Here is a 19,145-nt window from a genome sequence, read left to right as displayed (position 1 = left end):
AGACGATTAAAGACTTGGTTAATCAACCCGCTCCATTACATATGAATCATGGGTTAGTTAGTTAAAACTTAATGTATATGTGACAGTAACTTAACGCTTTAACTAACCAAACCATAACCTATCACACATAGTCTTTGAAATCAAATCAAATTAAAAGGAGTTAACCTTGCAAAGAAGGAGAGAACATTTAAGAAAAAAAATGTATGTGATATAACTTGTTTTTCTTTAGAAATTTACATTTACGAGTGGTTACATTTTGTACCAAATCTTTGTTGTGTTGATGTAGATAACTTGGTTTATGATATAGTTAACTTGGTTTATGATACGTTTGAACTACTAGCTAGACCATAGGCTTTAGCTTTGTGGATGAATTAGTTGATTTCGGACAAAAGAATGGCGGTACATCTGGTTTAACTATGGGCCGACCATGAGACTCCTTGTTGATCCTTTGAGATTGTAACAATGTCTGTGTGCTTCATCGTTGTGTACAGGCCGGTATTTTTTATTTTAATATTTTATTTTGAATAATAGAATTATATAAATAAGAAACGACTAGCAAAGAACTAGCCATCAAGAATTACGAGTACATGAGAGGGTTACGGAACCACTTAACATAAATCAAAGCTAGACTCGTTTGTTCCTATTGGTGGTCAATCTATGGTCAGACTGTTGACCGACCGATCGTGAGGGCTGAGGCTGTTGGTAGATCCTTTGATACTTTTAGTGCTTGATCATTTACGTGTTGTCTTAGCAAACAAGAGACATATTTTATAAAAATAATACATTTAGCATTTAATCTATATACTTGGATTTTTAACATCTTTTAGAATAACATTGCTATAAATGATTTAAATAAGTTAATATAAAACAGAATGCATATTCATTTGACAAATACATTCAAACCACAGATCCTGATATAACTTGGCAAATAATCTTGCCTTCTTGTACACAATCCAAAACTTACGAAAAAACATCAGACGTTTTTTCTACCTCAGAAAACATCAAGATGAGTTGTCATATGTAGTACCAACATGTTGAATAACAAACCTATAAATCTTCGCTTTCAACCGGTCAACAGCTCCTGTCAACGCCTCGTCCTGCTTTGACACCATACGATCCAACCAATCGTTAACTCGTTTAAGCTGCGACAAAATCATCTTAATGGGTCCCACTTCACTACTATTAACACTATTCTTCCCAAAAACTTGGAAACCAGCATCTAATGACTCCTCAACAAACTTCAAAAACCACGCTTGCATCTCTTTTTGCAAACTCATTCCTAATTCAAAAGTCTCCTTCATCCCTTGACCTTTGACCCATGGCCCACTAACCGTTGACTTACAACAAGAACTCATCAAATGGCTTTTAACCATTTCGGGTAGAGATTGTTTTAGTGATTGTGATGGAGACTGGATTCCCTGTTTTGATAGGAGGGAAACAACCTCGAGGTCGGTAGCCAATGCAGCTTCAACCCAGAGGGCTAGCGATTTTGAGTGGTCCGTGGGTGGTGCGGTGTCATGAACCATGGTGCGATTTTGGTAGTGGATGTGGGTGCTAGTAAGTGATTCGGCTGCTGTGGCTGCCTTTACAGTGTCATTGTATACAGACATGAAACTGTCTATTGTTGGTAAAGGGTTACCAGCCTTTGATGTTGAGCAGAGATTTGCAAACATGCTGCAAATGGTTAAAAGAATACCATATATTATTTAGTGCATAAAATCTCCTAAATCATTTCAATTAAAAATATATACCAGTACTTTAATAGTAGAATGTTTACAATCATATTTTGGCACACTGAATGTAGTGAACAGTTCATGATTCGTTCGGGCTCGGCGGTCAGTTTGTTTATTTAATGAGAAACAAACGAATATTATTAAAAAAGTTTGTTCCTTTAGTCACACAAATGAACATGAACACACGTCCCGCTCGCTCATGTATGTTAGTGAACATATGTTTATGTTTGTTCAATTAAATCCGTTTATGTTCGTTCATTTATACTCATGTATGATCGTCTGTTTACGTTTGTTAATATATTTTTGTTCTATTACAATTAGTCTAGTTTTAATAGCTTTTTGGAACCAACAAACTTCCTTAACTAGTTTTAACTCAGTTATGTTCATTCATCTATGTACAGTGATTTTTTTTCATGAACCGTCCGTTTATATTGTTAACGAATGAAAATAAATGCACACAAATATGCTCATTTCCTTGAGAAACAAACACAAACAAGAAACCTGTTTGTGTTCGACCGTTTGTTCGGTTCTCCGTTCATGTTTGTTCAGTTCATTTACAAGCCTAACAAAAATGTAATTAAAGGCTTCTAAGTTCTAACAATTTATGGTTTGGGTCAACCCAACTAGTTTCAATAGGTACCAAAAAAGTATCTCTTTGACCAAAACCCATGGGGACTAGCTGGAATAAAGCATTTAGCTTCAGTTTGACAACTAATTACCATCCATCCATTTAAGGACAAAAACTATTAGCATTTGTATAGTACTATAGTGTCACAAATTAGTGTGATAATCATATTCAGGAATACAGGGTTACCTCAAACTCCTGAGAATAGCTTCTGTAACAAGTGCTTCTTGTAACGCTTCAGCTGCAGCTACTGAAGCCAGATTTCTCCTTTGCATAGCATCCTACAAATCAATAACAGAACATGCTGATTACATATTTTTTGGATTGAACATCTATTTCAATGTTTGTATTGGTATGTTTTTATTACCTGTCCAAGTTTTGCTAGTTTTGAAGAGACTGCATCCAAAGGCACACTACCATCTGTCCATTTCTTCTCATGAAGTGTCATTCCTAGAGCTGTAGTAGTAGTTGTACTATCTGGCAATGGTGGAGTGTCACATGGGCTCGGTTTCACTTTTCCTTCAATTGGAGAATCATCGTGCTGTGAATGTGCATCACTTAAACGTCTAGAAAGAGCAGCCTACAAATGATTGAACACATAACAATTAAACAAACAGGGTTTTCTTGTTCATGTTCTTGTTTGTTAAAAAAATGAGTGTTTTCATGTTTGTTTGTTAATAGTGTAACCTTGTTTGTTAATAGTGTAACCATACGGCTCACGAACATTAATGGACAAACATTAATGAACTAACGTAACTAAACGTAGATAAACAAACATAACTGAGTGAATAACTGAATACCAATTAAAAGTTGACTAAATTATAACAGGTGATATTTTAATTAAAAAAACTAGATTGAATTATAACAGGTGATATGGTAATTTAAAAAACTAGACTGAATTGTAATGGGTGATATTTTGTTCTTATAAACTATATAATAAGCAAAATGTAAACTAATGAACGTCAACAAACTTCCCACCAAACGGTTCACTAAGCTTTTGGTTCATTTACAAGCCTAATGTAAAATATGTTAGAATATAAAACAAGATGGTTTATAAATATTACCTGAGTTTTTAAAATAGCATCAAAGTCTGGCTTGCTTTTACCAATACTCTTCTCTTTATGTTCTGAAGCTCCATGTGCTTCATCCCAGTTTTTCCTACTTGTCTTTGAGGATGATCCAGTTGACTTTGCGGATGACCCAGTTGACTTTATGGAAGACCCAACAAGTGCTTCTGAAACCTTTGAATAATCAGCAGCCAAAGTAGCCATCTTTTTCTTGTTACCAACGTCTGTTGCTGGAGAAACCTTAACACCACCTGACAACCGCCTTCCTGGTGACATGGACATCCTCCTAGAACTTGGGGAAGCATGTCTCCGCGTGTTCGGTGACGGTTGTCTGTACCTTGAAGGCACTATAATGGCTGGCTCTTTTGAAGCCTTTCGGTTATCCTCTTGGGCTGCAACTAAACTAGGAACCACACACTTTGAGGGCACAGGAGAAGATGATCTTTTAAGTTTGCCAGCCGGCGAAGGGTCTCGTTCAGCCGTGTTCTTTTTCCCTGCTGATATTGGCCTTTGTTGCTTCATAGATGGGCTTGAAAACCTCTGAGGTGGCTTTTCTGAAGACTTTTTGGATTCATCATTATGCAGATTCTCTCTTGGTGCAAGTACTTGTCTGTTCCTACCCTGTTTAACCAAAAATTAACACCCTTTAGGCTTCATCATATAACAATATAACATCTTACAGTTTGGTGAGTGGACAGAAAAAGAGCAACAACTACTATGAAAGAAACAAGTTTGGGGTAAATTAAGTACTCTTAATATAATAATGTATTCCATTTTAGCACAAAGCTTGTGTATCTATTTGTGTTTTTTGTACAATTTATTAACTTAATCAAGTTTTCCAGAAAATTTGATTAAATCCTAGTGAAATACAGAAAAGAGACAAGTATTGCATTTGATGATGAAAACTCAAGCATTGATCTGTTTTATCAGAACTAAAAAACCTAATAAAGTTGTTAAAATGCATAACATAAAGAAAACTGAGTTACTGTTATCATTTGCAAAATTAAAATTATAATTATAAGCTCAATTTTCAAAGGATCTTCAGGTAAAAATCAGCAGTTGAAAACAATTAGCAAGAAACTATTATATACCAAAATCATTCAACCCTAAAACAAATTTAGCCTTACATGTCTACAAAAGAAACCCTAACCTCATTTCTGATCTCCTTGGGCTCAGGCACCGCAGCATCGGACTTGTTACCAGCCAAACACGCAGCAATCGGATCACCAGAAGCATCCGAATCGGAAGCCGCCTGAATGAGAAACTCTCTCTTGGCACTCGAAATCCTGGCGACCAGCTGTTCCGGACTTCCAACGAACGGATGGCGTCCCGCAATCGGCCGGACACCAGACACGCGCGGCACCGGAGAGTCAAACTCAAACCTGTCAACATACACAAACTGGCCTAGCTGTAAGCGGTTGGTGAGGATAAGGTCGGTGTCCTTATCGGATAAGGAGACGTAAGTTGAGTTAAGGGAGTCGGAAAGAGAGACGTAGAAGCCGTGGTTGGGCCAGAGGTCGTCGGATCCGGCAGCGAGAGCAGGGACGATGCCGATGACCTGGAGGAGAGGGGAGCGGTGGTCGCCGGTGACTCGGGTGTTGGTGTTCATTGTTTGGAGGAGTTTTAAGAGGATTCCGGGTGTCAGAGACGCCATTGAAATTGGGGTTTGATGAAATTGAGAGTGAAGCTATTATAATGAGATTGGCTAGGGTTTTGATAATAAGAAGAAGCCGTTACACAGATCTGAATTTTGAATTTGAATTTTGAAGAGGTGTGGGGACAAATATGTAATTTTAACTTATTTGAATAATAATTGACGATTTCACTATTTATCTCAACCAATAATTTGTTTTAATGTTTGTATAAACACAGATTATATATATACTCGATTCTGCAATACGTCATCTTACAATTCGGAGAACCACGATGCTAGAAAATATTTTTTCCGCTAGGGCAAAGTTATTGTCAGTTGAGGATTGTTATAGAGGAGTGTCATCACGTCATTGGGTACAAATAAGTCAGAGAAAGAGGAACAGTCAGGATACGACAAAGCACGCCTGCTACGTCAGCGAATATGGATCACGAAATGAAAGCATAATCGATAACTTTGAAGTTGACGATTAATGAACTTTTAGATGGATTTATCATGAGAGTATATTGAATCTGAAATATGATAAAGCGAAGTGAGATGGATGCGTGGGCAAAACAATAAACCACGCAGCAAAAGTTGACATTCTATTACTAAATGAAACTGTAACTAGCATATTGATTAATCTTTAGTATATAATTTATATTTTGTTTAAGTTAAAAGAAAACCATAGGTTGTATAAAAAAAATTCTGAACATCCCGTATAAACTTTATGATTTTTGTTAAATATATATAATTTTGATATCGTAAATTACTGTGACACATGTTTGGACTGGGAATTTAATAATCTAGTTTAATAATATTAAAAATATATTTTAGACATATATGTAGTCGTGTAATTTAGTTTAATAGTATGTTTTATACGTATATATAGATTTTCAAAATCAAATTGAGTTGTCTAGGACAAAGGAGGATGTCCCGTGACACTAAAAACAATACCAATCAATCAATCAATCAAGCCCTGTATATCCCACTGCATAGCACGTTATCGATAGGGTCAGGGGAGGGTGGGATGTAGGCAAGTCTTTCCTCTATCCGAGAGAATAGAGATGCTGCTTCCAGAGAGACCCCCGGCTCATAAAGCTACATACAGGTAATCATAGTAAACATACATCCTACAAGCAAAAGACACTTAGCAATACATAGATAACAAACTACCAAAAAAGCAAGGAATCTGTAACCTACTAAGAAAAGGGCATAAGAAACAAAAAGCAGTATCAAAACAAAAAAATATTCATAAACAACAAGGATCAAGACTAGCCAACTAGACCCTAAATAGAAAGCTAAGCTAACTAGGTGCCTTCCCCTAGAAGTCGCTAACCTTAATCCTACGTCTCCACGAATCTCTATCCTGGACCATGTCCTTAGAGAGGTGCAACTCTGTCAAGTCATGTCTAATTCTCTCATCCCAAGTCAATTTAGGTCTGCCTCTACTCCTCTTTCCTTCCACAACGAAGGCTTCCACTACTCTAACTGGCGCTGTTGTCGGTCTCCTCTTCACATGCCCAAACCATCTCAATATAATTTATATTTTGTTTAAGTTAAAAGAAAACCATAGGTTGTATAAAAAAAATTCTGAACATCCCGTATAAACTTTATGATTTTTGTTAAATATATATAATTTTGATATCGTAAATAACTGTGACACATGTTTGGACTGGGAATTTAATAATCTAGTTTAATAATATTAAAAATATATTTTAGACGTATATGTAGTCGTGTAATTTAGTTTAATAGTATGTTTTATACACGTTAATTTCATTTATACGTTAACTTTCCTCATAAAATATAATTATATAAATTTGGTTACCTGATCCATTGGGCATCCGAAAATCGAAAAATAAAATACCACCAGATAGGGATGTTCAAGATCGGCTCAAACGGATTTGACAAGATTTATAAGACTGTTCATTATGGAGGGGGCTTTAAAGCCCCTCCGGTCCTCAACTATGTTGTCCCGCAGTCCCGCTATGATAATACCAAATGATCCCAAATCATTGACGAAATGCATATAGAAATGTCTTATGACAAGACAATTGATTTCCTTATAGATGATGTACAACACCATATTGCATCTACATAGAGAGTCAGTAATACAAAGTAATTAAGAAAAAGTCGATTATGAAATATACGGTTTAGATTAAATACAAATGAAATTAACGTACGAATTGTGAGAATCAAGTAGAGTAATTATGTAATTACATCATAGAGTAATTGTATATATAATTACTCTACTTGATTCTCACAATTAGCACGTTAATTTCATTTATACGTTAACTTTCCTCATAAAATATAATTATATAAATTTGGTTACCTGATCCATTGGGCATCCGAAAATCGAAAAATAAGATACCACCAGATAGGGATGTTCAAGATCGGCTCAAACGACTTTGACAAGATTTATAAGACTGTTCATTATGGAGGGGGCTTTAAAGCCACTCCGGTCCTCAACTATGTTGTCCGCAGTCCCGCTATGATTCGAAGCTCAAGTTTTTTTTTTCAAACGCAATAAATAAAAACTAAATAATAATAATATAATAATACTAAAATTAAATTAAAATAAAATAAAAAACATAAAAACAATGAAAACATAAAAACCTTAAATTAACCAAAATATAACTAATATTCCTCATCATCCTCTTTGTCCTCATCTGCATATTTGGCCATTATCTTTGCTTTTTTCCTCTCCAAAAAAGCCCGTGTGGCCGACTCTAGATGCGATTGTTGTTTGCAAACATAATACTCCACCACAATCGAGGCAAATCCCACGGGTTCCGGTTTGGGTTCAGGTTTAAGTTCGGGTTCATGGTTGTAGAAAGTAAGAAAGTTGAGAAATTGATTATATTTTGAAGGGAATTGAGAGTGTTTTAAAGATATAATGGAGTGTTGAATAATTTTAAAAAAATTAAACGATGATATTACCATTGAGAGAGGGCCCACCACTCACCCTTTGTCGTCCATCCTATATGATATATGATTTAGAGAGTCGTGTCACGTGTGATAACTTTTAAATTAAAAGTTATTTTGATGGTTCTCTAAAATACTCCAATCGGATAAAACTCTTAACATTGAGTCAAGAACTTTGTATGGAATTTTGTGTGAGGGATGAACTAGAGAGAGACACACACACACAATGATACTATTATGAAATTTAATTAATATGCCTCAAAACTAAATACTTATGATTATGAAATTAATTTTTTAACGAAGTTTTAAAGAAGCAAGATTAACGAAAATAAAGCCAAGGGCTCTGCCCCATGGACCCCGCTAGCGGCTGCCGCCCCTATAACCCCGCAATAAGGGGCGCTGCCCCAGACCCCCGTTCATTAGAGGTGCACAAAATAACGAGTTCTGGACCCACCCTAGAAGTGGTTCCGGGTCATACCCGGTGGGCCCGAAACCCGGTTTGGACCCAATCCTACCCGGAGATCCCTATCCGTTTCCACCCTTCATATTTGATATCAGTTCCTACCCGATCTCTGGGTATTAACGTTGCCCAGCTAAAAAAGAGCCACTGTTGGAATCGGTTTTTCAACCCCTCCATGGGTATACATAGTTGTTGGTTCAAATGGACAGAGTAATCTATTCTAAAACGCATTAACGAATGCCAAAAGCATAAAAAAAATTCTTGGTTTAATTTCGTTTTAGGGTATGTTTGGTAAAACTAGCTGGAAGCTGTAGCTGGTAGCTGTAGTTTTTTAATTATATTTAGATGTTTGGTAGACTAGCTGGAGCTTTTAATAAAATGTATAAAATTACTAAAATGAGCATAACTAAAAACAATAATAGTACATGTATTTATTTTGGAATGTCATTTAAGTAAATTAAAATACTAAAAGCTTTTAGCTCTTTCTAAACGCTACTAATAGAAGCTTTAAGCTTTAAGCCAAAAATGCCCTTACACTCACCTACACCCCAATTTTTTTCACTCTCACCACCACTAGACTAGTTATGGCAATTGCAAGCATAATGAAAGGCAAAACGAAAGCGGCTTCCTCATCTGTTTTCATCAACCTAGTCTGTGTACACGATGACCCAGAGGTTGAGAGGGTTCGTCCCGCATAACCGCAACCAAGGTATATATGGAACAATTGGGATTTGGTGGAGTTGGTCATCATTGTTTCGATTACCATAACAACTTCATTATGGTGTGCCATTGCTAACGGGTTTTTGGTTAGGTTTAAAGTGTGTTAAGAGTTAGACGGGTGGTTTAATGAAACCTAAAATGCTAACATATACTTATAGTATGTGTGTATTATAGCCCATAACCAGCTCCAGACATTCAAATAACGGATGTATAGGGTTCAAATGGTCAAAACATATTTTAATTGATTAATTACAAAAAATAAAATAAAAAAACACTTGTACCCAGTTGTTTTCGGGTAGAAACCGTACCCGGTTCCAATAGATATTCATATGGGTCTGCCAGGTCAAGTCCGGTTCCTGACAAGAACTGGTCAGAAAAAACTTATTCCAGTTAAAAAAAACAACTTATGCACCTCTACCGTATTTAGGAGCTTTCGTAATAAACTAAAGCAAGCATACACTACAACCACACACATCCCAAACTTGCTTAATGTTTCTTGTAACTATATTGGTTGACCAATTAATTCAGTTACACTAAAATACTAACATGAAACTGAATGGGTGGATTTAAACTTCATGTTTTCTCTAATTTATGGTTTGTATTCATCAACTGACTTCATTCCGAGTGCCATCTCAAAACCCGTAATTTCTCATACCAAATCCATAAAACATGTATAGCCAAATACATATAAGATTTTATAAGAATTGGCGTTTATTAAGGCAATCGAACAAATACGCCACCACCAGTATCAGTATATGCAAAGATCACAGGCACATATTACATTACATCTTTACTAATCACTACCGCCTATGAATTTCACCGGAAAAAAAAAAGAAACTATGTTAAATTAGAAAAGTAAACAAGATTCATGTTAGTTTTCTAACAATGGGTGTAATTTCCAACTCTGCATCAAAATAAAGCCTTAAAACAAGTTTGACTCAACAACACACAAGATGCAGGCTGCAGCTACCATAATTTGATCATCACACTTCCTATGCTAATCAATCTTTATGAATCTTGTTCGGGTTTTAGTTTCCGTTCTCCATTTTCAGCACGAAAAGGGAATTTCACATGTGAACTGTTGTTTTCAAATGTCCCTGCTGCTTGATTACTGGCTTGAGGAGCCATGACTACTGACCTCGGGAAGCCGTTGTGATACGGTTCGCGTTGACTTGTGTGTGGGAGGATAGTGTTGCTTTCAAGAACTGCCATTTGACTTTGAGTTACTGGATCGTTTCTGGCTAATGAAGAGCATTGTGTTTCTGTAGGGAGGAAACTTCGTTACAACTTAGAATACAAGTATGATATAGACAATATGATCAAGAAAACCTGAGAGCAACAATGCTATGATGTCTAGTATTGTTGCTTAAAACTAGTACATGTCATCATAAAACTTTTGAAAGAGCTTCTGTGACACTGGATAATTATAAAAAAAATTTAACAGATGTGATGAAACATTCACAGAACACTGATCATATATGCTTCTAATGCTAGAGATTGTAACAGGAAATGCAAATGTTTAACCAATCTAAGAACCAAAAGTGATAATTTTTTTATGAAAATTAGATATGGTTTTTGAGAAGAAAATAAAATTCTTTCAAATTAGGGTAAAGGGTGTGTGAGTAAATCTTATTCTGCCCTTAAAACTATTACTATCGATGCAGTTGGTGTGAAACTGATGGTCCAAAACCTAATAATTTGAAGCAGAACCTATATATTCAAACATCAAATTTTGAATATTATGACTTTAGGCTGCAATAATAAAATAAGCAATTTCAAAACGCTATTTAGTGGGTCCCACTTGATTTCTTTTTTTTTAAAATGATATTATTTAAGTGGGACATATGGGGTAAAAATACTGGTTTGCCCTCACATGTTAACCACATGCGCACTGATTTAGCTTAAAAAACTAACTAGGTTAAGCAATAAAGGATGTAACATGTAAAAAACTCAAACATAAAGGATGGCCATAGTTATTTTTAAACATTGAGAATGAAACCTGCAATTTGATGCAAACCTAAATGATGTTTTCTTTTATCTACTCTAAATAAAGTAAGATCTCGTATGCCACGTGTCGCTCGCCTCCATGTCCCTTCTCATCATTTTTTCCCAGATCTCTCTTTGATTGAATACACCCATTTCTTTTTAGTAATGATATATTTTTAAAAACAATACTAATTAGACTTATAAAACGCTTATTTAAAGTTTTCCCTTATATTAAAATCTAATTATGTAACTTTTGTATTCAGTCAAATAGTAAGGACTAAGGACATCCGTAATGGGGCGTCAAATTACAACGTATAGCAATTAATGTATTTCCGAAACCCAATTATCTATTAATGCTTAGGATTGTGGAGGAAAGGAAGGAAACGAAGAGAAAGAGAATTGAGGTTTATGATTTTGTTTATATATTAGTGGGACCCACTTTAACTTAAGTTTTGTTTTTAGGCTAATATTATTTTAAAATTTTAATAAAATAGGGGTAAAATGGCCATCTATTAAATTGTTTTTAATGAATTGGGTATATATGATATTTTATATACTTTGGAAGGGCATATATGATATTTTTAGTTTCGTGTAGGTATATATGATATTTTCAATGTTTGTAATAGCATATATGAAATCGCCCCTTAATTTTTACATACTTTTTTTATTATTTTTTTAATACTAATTAGTATATGTAATCCATTTTTCCACCTAAAGGATGTTACATAAAGATTTAAGAATTTTATGTATTGATGTTTTCCACCCCGTATAGTACGCGGGTTCTAAGCTAGTAATTATTTATAAAAGTAACTAAATAACATATATTATATTATATTATATTATATTATATTATATTATATATAGATCTTATAACTATAAACATAGATAAGTTATTTAATAAATAGCAAACAAGACGAGCCCGAGCCCGAAAAAGGACTTACGAGCCGAACTCGAGTTCTCGTAAGTTAAACAAGCCGAACTCGAGCTTAGGTAGCTCGGGCTCAGCTCATATACACACCTACTAAAAACTTGACTAATATCATATTTATCCAGCAAAAGCCATAAAATCAATACACCCATTTTCAAATTTTTGACATACATACCCTTCTCTTATGTAATGACTTAGGTTATGAGAGTTTGACGTGCCACAATATTGGTCACATTATAAATTTGTATTTAATAAAATCGTTAAATGCCAAATTTCAAATGCTTAGAATGGCATATCTGATACTAGCTTTTTCGGTTGGGTAGATATAATATTATTACAAGTTCAGAAAAAGAAATAGAAACTTGCCTTTTAACTCTCCAAATGTTATGAGCTTGTTAAGGCAATCCCGAAAAGCCGTCAATACAATCTTTTCCTGTGCAGCATAGGTTTCACTCACGACATGACCATCTGGCAGCTGGGATGGTGCATCCGTGCCATTGGGCCCCAGGCCCAGCCCATTAGAAGTTAAAGCAGTGAACACTGTATCTTGCTCATCACACATCAAAGCTAGGGTTCCAGGAGACATGGGCCTCCCTTTTGAACCATCTGAAGTAGACTCATCCGGGCTAGCTTTATCAACCTGGGCCCCAACATCTCCCCCCGGTTTCTCAGTATCGGGAACCTTCTGGGCCTGTGTTTGGTCCTTGAGTGCCGATGCATCCGTGCTTTCTCTCTTATCATCTGAAATTTAAGACAGAATAAAAAGATTCTATTTATTAACTTTAAACTAAAACCATGTTGGAATAAAATCATGTAAATGAAGAGGTCATATCATATACTAACAAAAAATAATAGGCATGTAAGCAAACCGAACGCTCAGTAAACCGCTTGTGAACCATGCGACGGAAAGTTCATTTATGTTTGTTTATTTAATAAATGAGTGGAACATAAACACATATCCCGTTCATCCATTTATGTTCGTTTGCATTAGCTCATTTACGTTCATCTATGTTCGTAAGTTCATATTTGCTTAAGTTTGTCCGTTTACATTTGTTAATATGAATTTAATTTTTTTTAGGATCGTTACAATTTAGGGGGTGTTTGGGTGAGCTTTTCAATTTTGCTTATTTGATTTTTGAAAAGCAAAAGCACTTTTGAAAAGCTCCATTTTGAAGCTTTTGGTGGAGGTTTGCCAAACACCTTTTGCTTTCCATGTACTAAATAAGCAAGTTTGAAAAGCTCACCCAAACACCCCCTTAGTCTAACTTTAATAACATGTTAGGCCCAAGTGCCCAACACGTTGTTGTTTATATTTACTTTAATATGGTTTCAGCTCAAACTATCTTTCTTCATCTATGTTCAGTTATGTTTGTCCGTTTACATTCAAGTGTTCGTTTATATTGTTAAGGACCATGACCAGTGACCACGCTCATTTCTTAACAAGCAAACATAAAAAAGGAAAGCGCGTTCGTTTAATTGTTCGTGTTCGATTAAAGTAAAACAAACGAACACGAACACGCTCCATTCAAGTTCGTTTGGTTTGTTTGCATGCCTAAAAAATAATGTTACACATCTTTCAAATAAGAACACCAAGAAATGTTGTGTTTACCTGCAATCATTCGGGCAGCTTCATTTGCATATACAACCAAAACAGAACAAAGTTCCTTCATGTCTTCCGGTCGTATAAGATCTGCTAAAAGAGACCTTCACACAATTGACTAGTTAGCTTCAAAAGTATTTCAATGATACATAGTTAAAGTGCCAATTTTGACCCGTTTATTTATTGTTGGGCCAGGATAGTGTTTTTTTTATCCCAAATGAATAAACGATAAAAAAATCTACCTAAACGAGAAACATGTCAAAAGTTGCCCCAAACGTCTTTAGTCCATATGATCTTGTAAAGTATTTTTTTAACATTTTATTCAACAATTAAAATTATTGTAGTGACTGTTATGTATATGTAATCATACTTAACATGTTAATTAAATACAATTATTGTAAAGGACTCTAAGACGATTTGCTGTCAACCCAAGCCAGCTTGTTTTAATCATAACCTGTTTTGACTCGCTGCTATGGGCGTGCATGGGTCAATTTTGGACACAACCAGAACTAAACCCGAAAATTCGGTTTTTGGGTTTTTTAAATACCGTTCCGTTTCCGGTTTTCACAGTCGGCGTTTTTTTATTTTAGTTTGACAATTCGGGCTTGAAATTTTTGGACAAAAAATGTCCCAAAATAGTGAACTAGGGCATCAAACTATGGATTTAATTTTTTTTAATATTGAACAATTTAATTTTACACAACTAGAACTAAAACTTTTTAAGCTTACACCATTTATTAATTTCATATGAATTAATTAAAATTGGTTTTCTGGTTTTTTCAGGTTGGTTTTTAGTTGATAGCAAAACCAAAACCAGACTAAAATTTCAGGTTTTTCAAAAACTTATAACTAAACCGTCGGTTTTTTTATTGGATTCGGTTATTACAGTAACAAGCGCACATTAAACGTCTATTTTACCCCATTAATAGCCTACGATATATGGAAACAAAAACATTATACAATCTGTACCTGTATGTAAATTTTGAAGTGCCTACTGGTGCCACATTAGTAACACGTGGGCCCGGAATAGTAGACAACGAAGAGGAAGGAGCAGAAGTTTTGATGTGATTCGTCTGTTTAATAAGATAAATTTAAAGTTAAAAGCCAAGCTCATCTAATTTAACATCTGACTACATGGTAATACCTGTTGATAATGTGCAAGCCTATGAACAGATTGATCTTTCTCTAAAGGCGCGCCAAAAAATAGGTCTTGGGCCTTTCTCTTCCTGGAGACGGGCGGGGACCCGTAACCAGATGTTCCAATAGCACCCGTGATGGCAGCATTTGCAGCTTGCTGAAGAAATGCAATGTTATTGGACGAGTCTCCATGAAAAAGAGCTTGTCGTTCTTCACTTCCTTCAAAATTCTTGCAGTCCATGCATTTACAATTCTCGGAGCAGAGAATGTTTGCTTGGAAACACTCGCAGTATTTCTTTAAGCATCCTGATTTTTTGCAATGGCATCCTTTGTTATGCTTTCCCAATATAACAACTTCCCCTGCCTCTTCCTAAATTATAAGAAAAATAAAAGAGGCATAAAATGCATCGGATACCAATGGTACCCTTTAACAAAGGTCACTTTACACTGCTCATAGTTTATATAAAATAATCAAGGTACCCCCAAGATTCCAAGAAAGCTCTTAAATTCTCTTCAATAACATTGATTCTAAGTAACGATGAGAATGAACAAAGCAGTAAGAAACTTTCCAAAAAGCCATTCATTATAATTTATAAATATAAAGACCATAGAAAGGGGTTTCCCTGCATAAATTGTTATAATTGAATGTATATTTTCATTACTTTAAAGAGTTTAAACTAAAATGACAATATGGGTGGGTTGAGTAACAAGTTAGTTAAAACGAGTTTCGGTTGTTTTCACTACAGATCAGTGTAACAACTTTAAACTAACATTTTTGTCGTTTTCTATAATTCTATAAATAGTATATATGATTGTAAAAAATATGCTGTTACTAGAATAATATTCTTTTAATAAAGCAATTTAGAAGGTTGCAAGCATCAAAAGTACGCTTTATTTAACACACTAAGGATAAAGCACACCCCAAATCGACCCATTCATGAGTAAATAGGGCAAAAAATCCAACTCAAAGTTAAGATGCATTACACAGTCATGTAAAGCAAGTAGAATTAACTAACTAATCACTCATGTAGCAACAGCCTAATAGAAAATATAAGATATAACAATCGCATCAATGCAAAGCTTTTTGAATTGTCAATCATCAAGCATTGGATTTGCAACAAATTGGCATGGAAATAACAATGGCATCGCCTTACCATGACTTTCAAGGGTAGATTTGTAAACTGAGAAAACTTACCCTGTTATCACGATTTGCATGGGGACTGCTAGCAATTTTAGGCCTGAAAGCGTTTGGATTACGTTCCAAAGTAGTTTCAACAGCCTCCCTTCTAGCAGGCTCATTTTCAACATTGTTATGACAGTTTACACAGTTGCAACCATCACAATATACTCCAGATGCAAAACACTCACAATATCTGACCACAAAATGACAAATACATATCATCAGAACATTATCTACCAAATTTTATCAACGTAAACAGTAAACAGCAAAGAATTTACTTACAATTTCAAGCATCGCGAGTGTTTGCAGTTGCATTGCCTTTGCTTCTTCGGAGTACCATCCTTTATTTCAACGTTTTGTCTCGGCCGTGCTTTTGGCGATTCGAGTTTCCTGAAATGGCAAAATAGTGATTTTTACTATAACAACCAGACAATATTGAAAAACAGGCTATGAATTCAAGGAAAGACATCAAATACATTGTTCAAAATGTAGATTATAATTCTACACTGTTCACAAAACAATGCCTCACTAAATGCACAATGATAAAAGGTATCATCCTTCCCAATAGCATAACATAGGATGATGTACAAAATTAAGAAAATGTGCATTCATGAGTCACCTTCAAAACGGAACTAAATTAATAAAACAAGGAAGTGTTTTCCTTTTATAAGTCTTGTTATAAAATTCAATGTAGCAAGTGCCCCCAAAACATTCATAATCTGTATTGTATAAATTCATTTCAAAAAAAGGTTGAAAGCATAGCTTGTAAGTATTTTGAAGCAGAAGAGTTTATGGCAGAAACTCATCACAGTCAAAATCTTTTGACTTAAATTTAACGCATCTTCTAAAAAAATTGCTTAATGTTTAATGTTTAACTAAACCATATTATCAAGATTCAAAAAGTTACAATATTTTTAACAAAGACTTAAAGTTTTGTAAATTATATGTATAAACTTTAAAACCCCTTAATCATAATGCACAACACTTACATAGGCCTTATAGGTGGTTGTTGTTGAAGAGTGGTTGCGACATGACCCTGCTGCATCCCCGGAATCATCGGTATCAGCGGCTGCGGCTGTAGTTGTTGCGGCAACAGCTGCGGCCTCGGCAGTGATGCAAACTGCGGCGGCTGCGCAACACCCACCGGCCGCTGATGATGCTCCGGCAACCCAACACTACTACTCCCACCACCACCAACACTATTGAAATCCAGCTGGCGCGCCAGCTTCTTCGCCGCGGGGAAATCCGACACCACAGCCGCCGCGGCCACAGGCGTAACAACAACAACCTCCGACTGTGCAGTTTTGGGAGGGAAATTCAAATCCCCGCCGCCGCCTTCGCTCTTTTCCATAATAATAATTATGAATCAAATTACATAAGCATCTAAAACCCACCTCTAATTTCCCAAATTGAACCCGAAATTGAAGCAATAACCAAAACCCTAAAAGACCCAGAAGCTAAAACCACTGTAACTCCAGCAGCTGAGATTCAAAGCCCAAATTGGTCAACAGATTTGACTGAAACTAACCCAAATTCGATCTATAACTGACACTAACAAAAGGGTTGTTGGTGATTCTATAGATTGATTTGGGTTTTGATGAATTGAAGAACAAATCGAAAGAAAAGGGGAAAAATATTATTATAGAGAGAGAGAGAGGCCGGTGCTTGCTCCCTCTCTTGAGGTTTTGAAATTCAATTTTGTAAATATTTGACGGTCAGATTGGGTTTGAGTATTCCAATCGGACGGCTGAGGTTGAAAGATGAGATCTGACGGTTATGCTTTGTGGCCTAGTCAATGGAGGATTTTATCAAGTTTTATTCATACGGTAAATTGGTTCTTAACTTAATAAATAATAAGTATTTTCAAATAAAGATTGACACTAATTTAAATTTAAATATAGGATACTAGGTTAAATACAGTTATATACACGGGTTGGGTAAACAATATTAACAAATGATCAAAACAATGTGAAATATTCATTATAATTTGGTATTAGATGCATGAATATGTATTAAAGCATTGAATAAAATAAATTTTCATAAAATAAAAATTACAGATTTCATTGAACTCCATTGTTAACAATGTGAAATACTTATACTAATTTGGAGCATCGTTTCGAACTAAGTTTACATCAATTGGCTCGTATCTTCCTTCCGATCAAAAGCCCTAAAACATTAGTTTGAAATTTGGAAAAAAAAAAATAACGCCGTTAAGTTCTTTTTAATGAGGGACCATTAGGGCCAACTTTATTAAACCTGGATCGCTGGTGGCGATAAAATGAATGAGTTATTATTGGTCAACGTCATTCAATATGGACTATTAAAATCTAATAAACCTAAAATTAAAACATTCATTTTTTAATATGAAATTATTGACACTATTTTTTGTATAAGTCATTGAATTATAAAAAGCAATGGAATGTTACATTAAAATGTTACAAACAAATATTGTAAAAAAATATCATTAAAAAGCATTTCTTTTTGTTAAAATTAAATATTACGGATAAATACATGTTAGAATTCTGGTGCTTTGATGTGATGTAGAGATAAAAGAAAAAGTGATGGAATGTTTCAAATGAATTATTTTAATAAAATAATTAATGATTAAAGATGAAAATATATGGTTGTCACTTGACAAAATATTATGTCAATTAGGAGATATGTGGTTGACCATCATTTTTATTTATTATAACAGTGTGTGTGTATATATATATATGATTTTACTTGAAATACAAAGTTAAAAACCCTATTGGAATTTTATGATAATTTTAAAAAATGATTATGGGTTTTTATGAATATTTGAATTGTGCATGAGAAAATGTGGTGAAAGTGGGATTTTTTCACATGTTTAATGTGAAGTTTAGGTTAATTGTGTGGCTACATGCTTCCTCTGTAACTTTCTGGTGGTTTTATGTTGTTTTCTTATGAATTTTGGTTTGAGTTTTGTAACTTATGGTGAAGTATACCTACTTCGCTTTATGTTAATGGTATTGTTTTGTATGTGTTTTACGTGAAATAACTTCTCGTGTTTATATTAATCATTTTTGGAATATACATTTATGTACAATCATTTATTGTTGCAAAATGATTAATGCAAATGAATGATTTTGAAAAAAGAAATTAAAGAAATGGCTCAATCAACCAAATTGAAGTG

The 19,145-nt window shown here is 34.8% G+C and overlaps 2 protein-coding genes across 2 annotated transcripts; both read right to left on the bottom strand.

Annotated features, from left to right (window-relative positions):
* Positions 1 to 888: 888 nt before the first annotated feature.
* Positions 889 to 5,103, bottom strand: LOC143623778 (uncharacterized). Its single transcript, XM_077094620.1, has 5 exons — positions 4,576 to 5,103; positions 3,423 to 4,046; positions 2,726 to 2,938; positions 2,548 to 2,639; positions 889 to 1,674 (listed from the first exon to the last, which is right to left on the bottom strand). Exons 1-5 carry the CDS (start codon positions 5,077 to 5,079, stop codon positions 1,002 to 1,004), a joined length of 2,106 nt encoding a protein of 701 aa, XP_076950735.1. The 5' UTR covers positions 5,080 to 5,103; the 3' UTR covers positions 889 to 1,001.
* A 4,769-nt stretch (positions 5,104 to 9,872) lies between these two features.
* On the bottom strand, positions 9,873 to 17,342 carry LOC143623777 (protein tesmin/TSO1-like CXC 5). The gene is made up of 8 exons (XM_077094619.1): positions 16,981 to 17,342; positions 16,274 to 16,381; positions 16,007 to 16,184; positions 14,819 to 15,181; positions 14,644 to 14,747; positions 13,684 to 13,778; positions 12,441 to 12,815; positions 9,873 to 10,422 (listed from the first exon to the last, which is right to left on the bottom strand). The coding sequence occupies exons 1-8, from the start codon at positions 17,340 to 17,342 to the stop codon at positions 10,169 to 10,171; spliced, it is 1,839 nt and encodes a 612-aa protein (XP_076950734.1). The 3' UTR covers positions 9,873 to 10,168.
* Between the last annotated feature and the right edge of the window lie 1,803 nt (positions 17,343 to 19,145).

The sequence above is a fragment of the Bidens hawaiensis genome, unplaced genomic scaffold, assembly GCF_021521415.1.
Source record: "Bidens hawaiensis isolate Kalapana, Puna unplaced genomic scaffold, B.hawaiensis_p1.1 tig00003540_1, whole genome shotgun sequence".
Classification (NCBI taxonomy): Eukaryota; Viridiplantae; Streptophyta; class Magnoliopsida; order Asterales; family Asteraceae; genus Bidens; species Bidens hawaiensis.
Note: the sequence above shows the minus strand (reverse complement) of the source record. Positions and strands in the feature narration are given on the sequence as shown.

What these genes read in the sequence shown, in the direction of transcription:
- LOC143623778 (XM_077094620.1), bottom strand. Translation starts at nt 5,079, where the DNA reads ATGGCGTCTCTGACACCCGGAATCCTCTTAAAACTCCTCCAAACAATG. An exon ending in CCAAGGAGATCAGAAATGAG is followed by an intron (nt 4,047 to 4,575) that starts GTTAGGGTTTCT and finishes TTGGTTAAACAG; the next exon opens with GGTAGGAACAGACAAGTACT. An exon ending in ATGCTATTTTAAAAACTCAG is followed by an intron (nt 2,939 to 3,422) that starts GTAATATTTATA and finishes AATCATTTGTAG; the next exon opens with GCTGCTCTTTCTAGACGTTT.
- LOC143623777 (XM_077094619.1), bottom strand. Translation starts at nt 17,342, where the DNA reads ATGGAAAAGAGCGAAGGCGGCGGCGGGGATTTGAATTTCCCTCCCAAA. An exon ending in CAACCACCTATAAGGCCTAT is followed by an intron (nt 16,382 to 16,980) that starts GTAAGTGTTGTG and finishes TTGCCATTTCAG; the next exon opens with GAAACTCGAATCGCCAAAAG. An exon ending in GGCTTGCACATTATCAACAG is followed by an intron (nt 14,748 to 14,818) that starts GTATTACCATGT and finishes CTTATTAAACAG; the next exon opens with ACGAATCACATCAAAACTTC.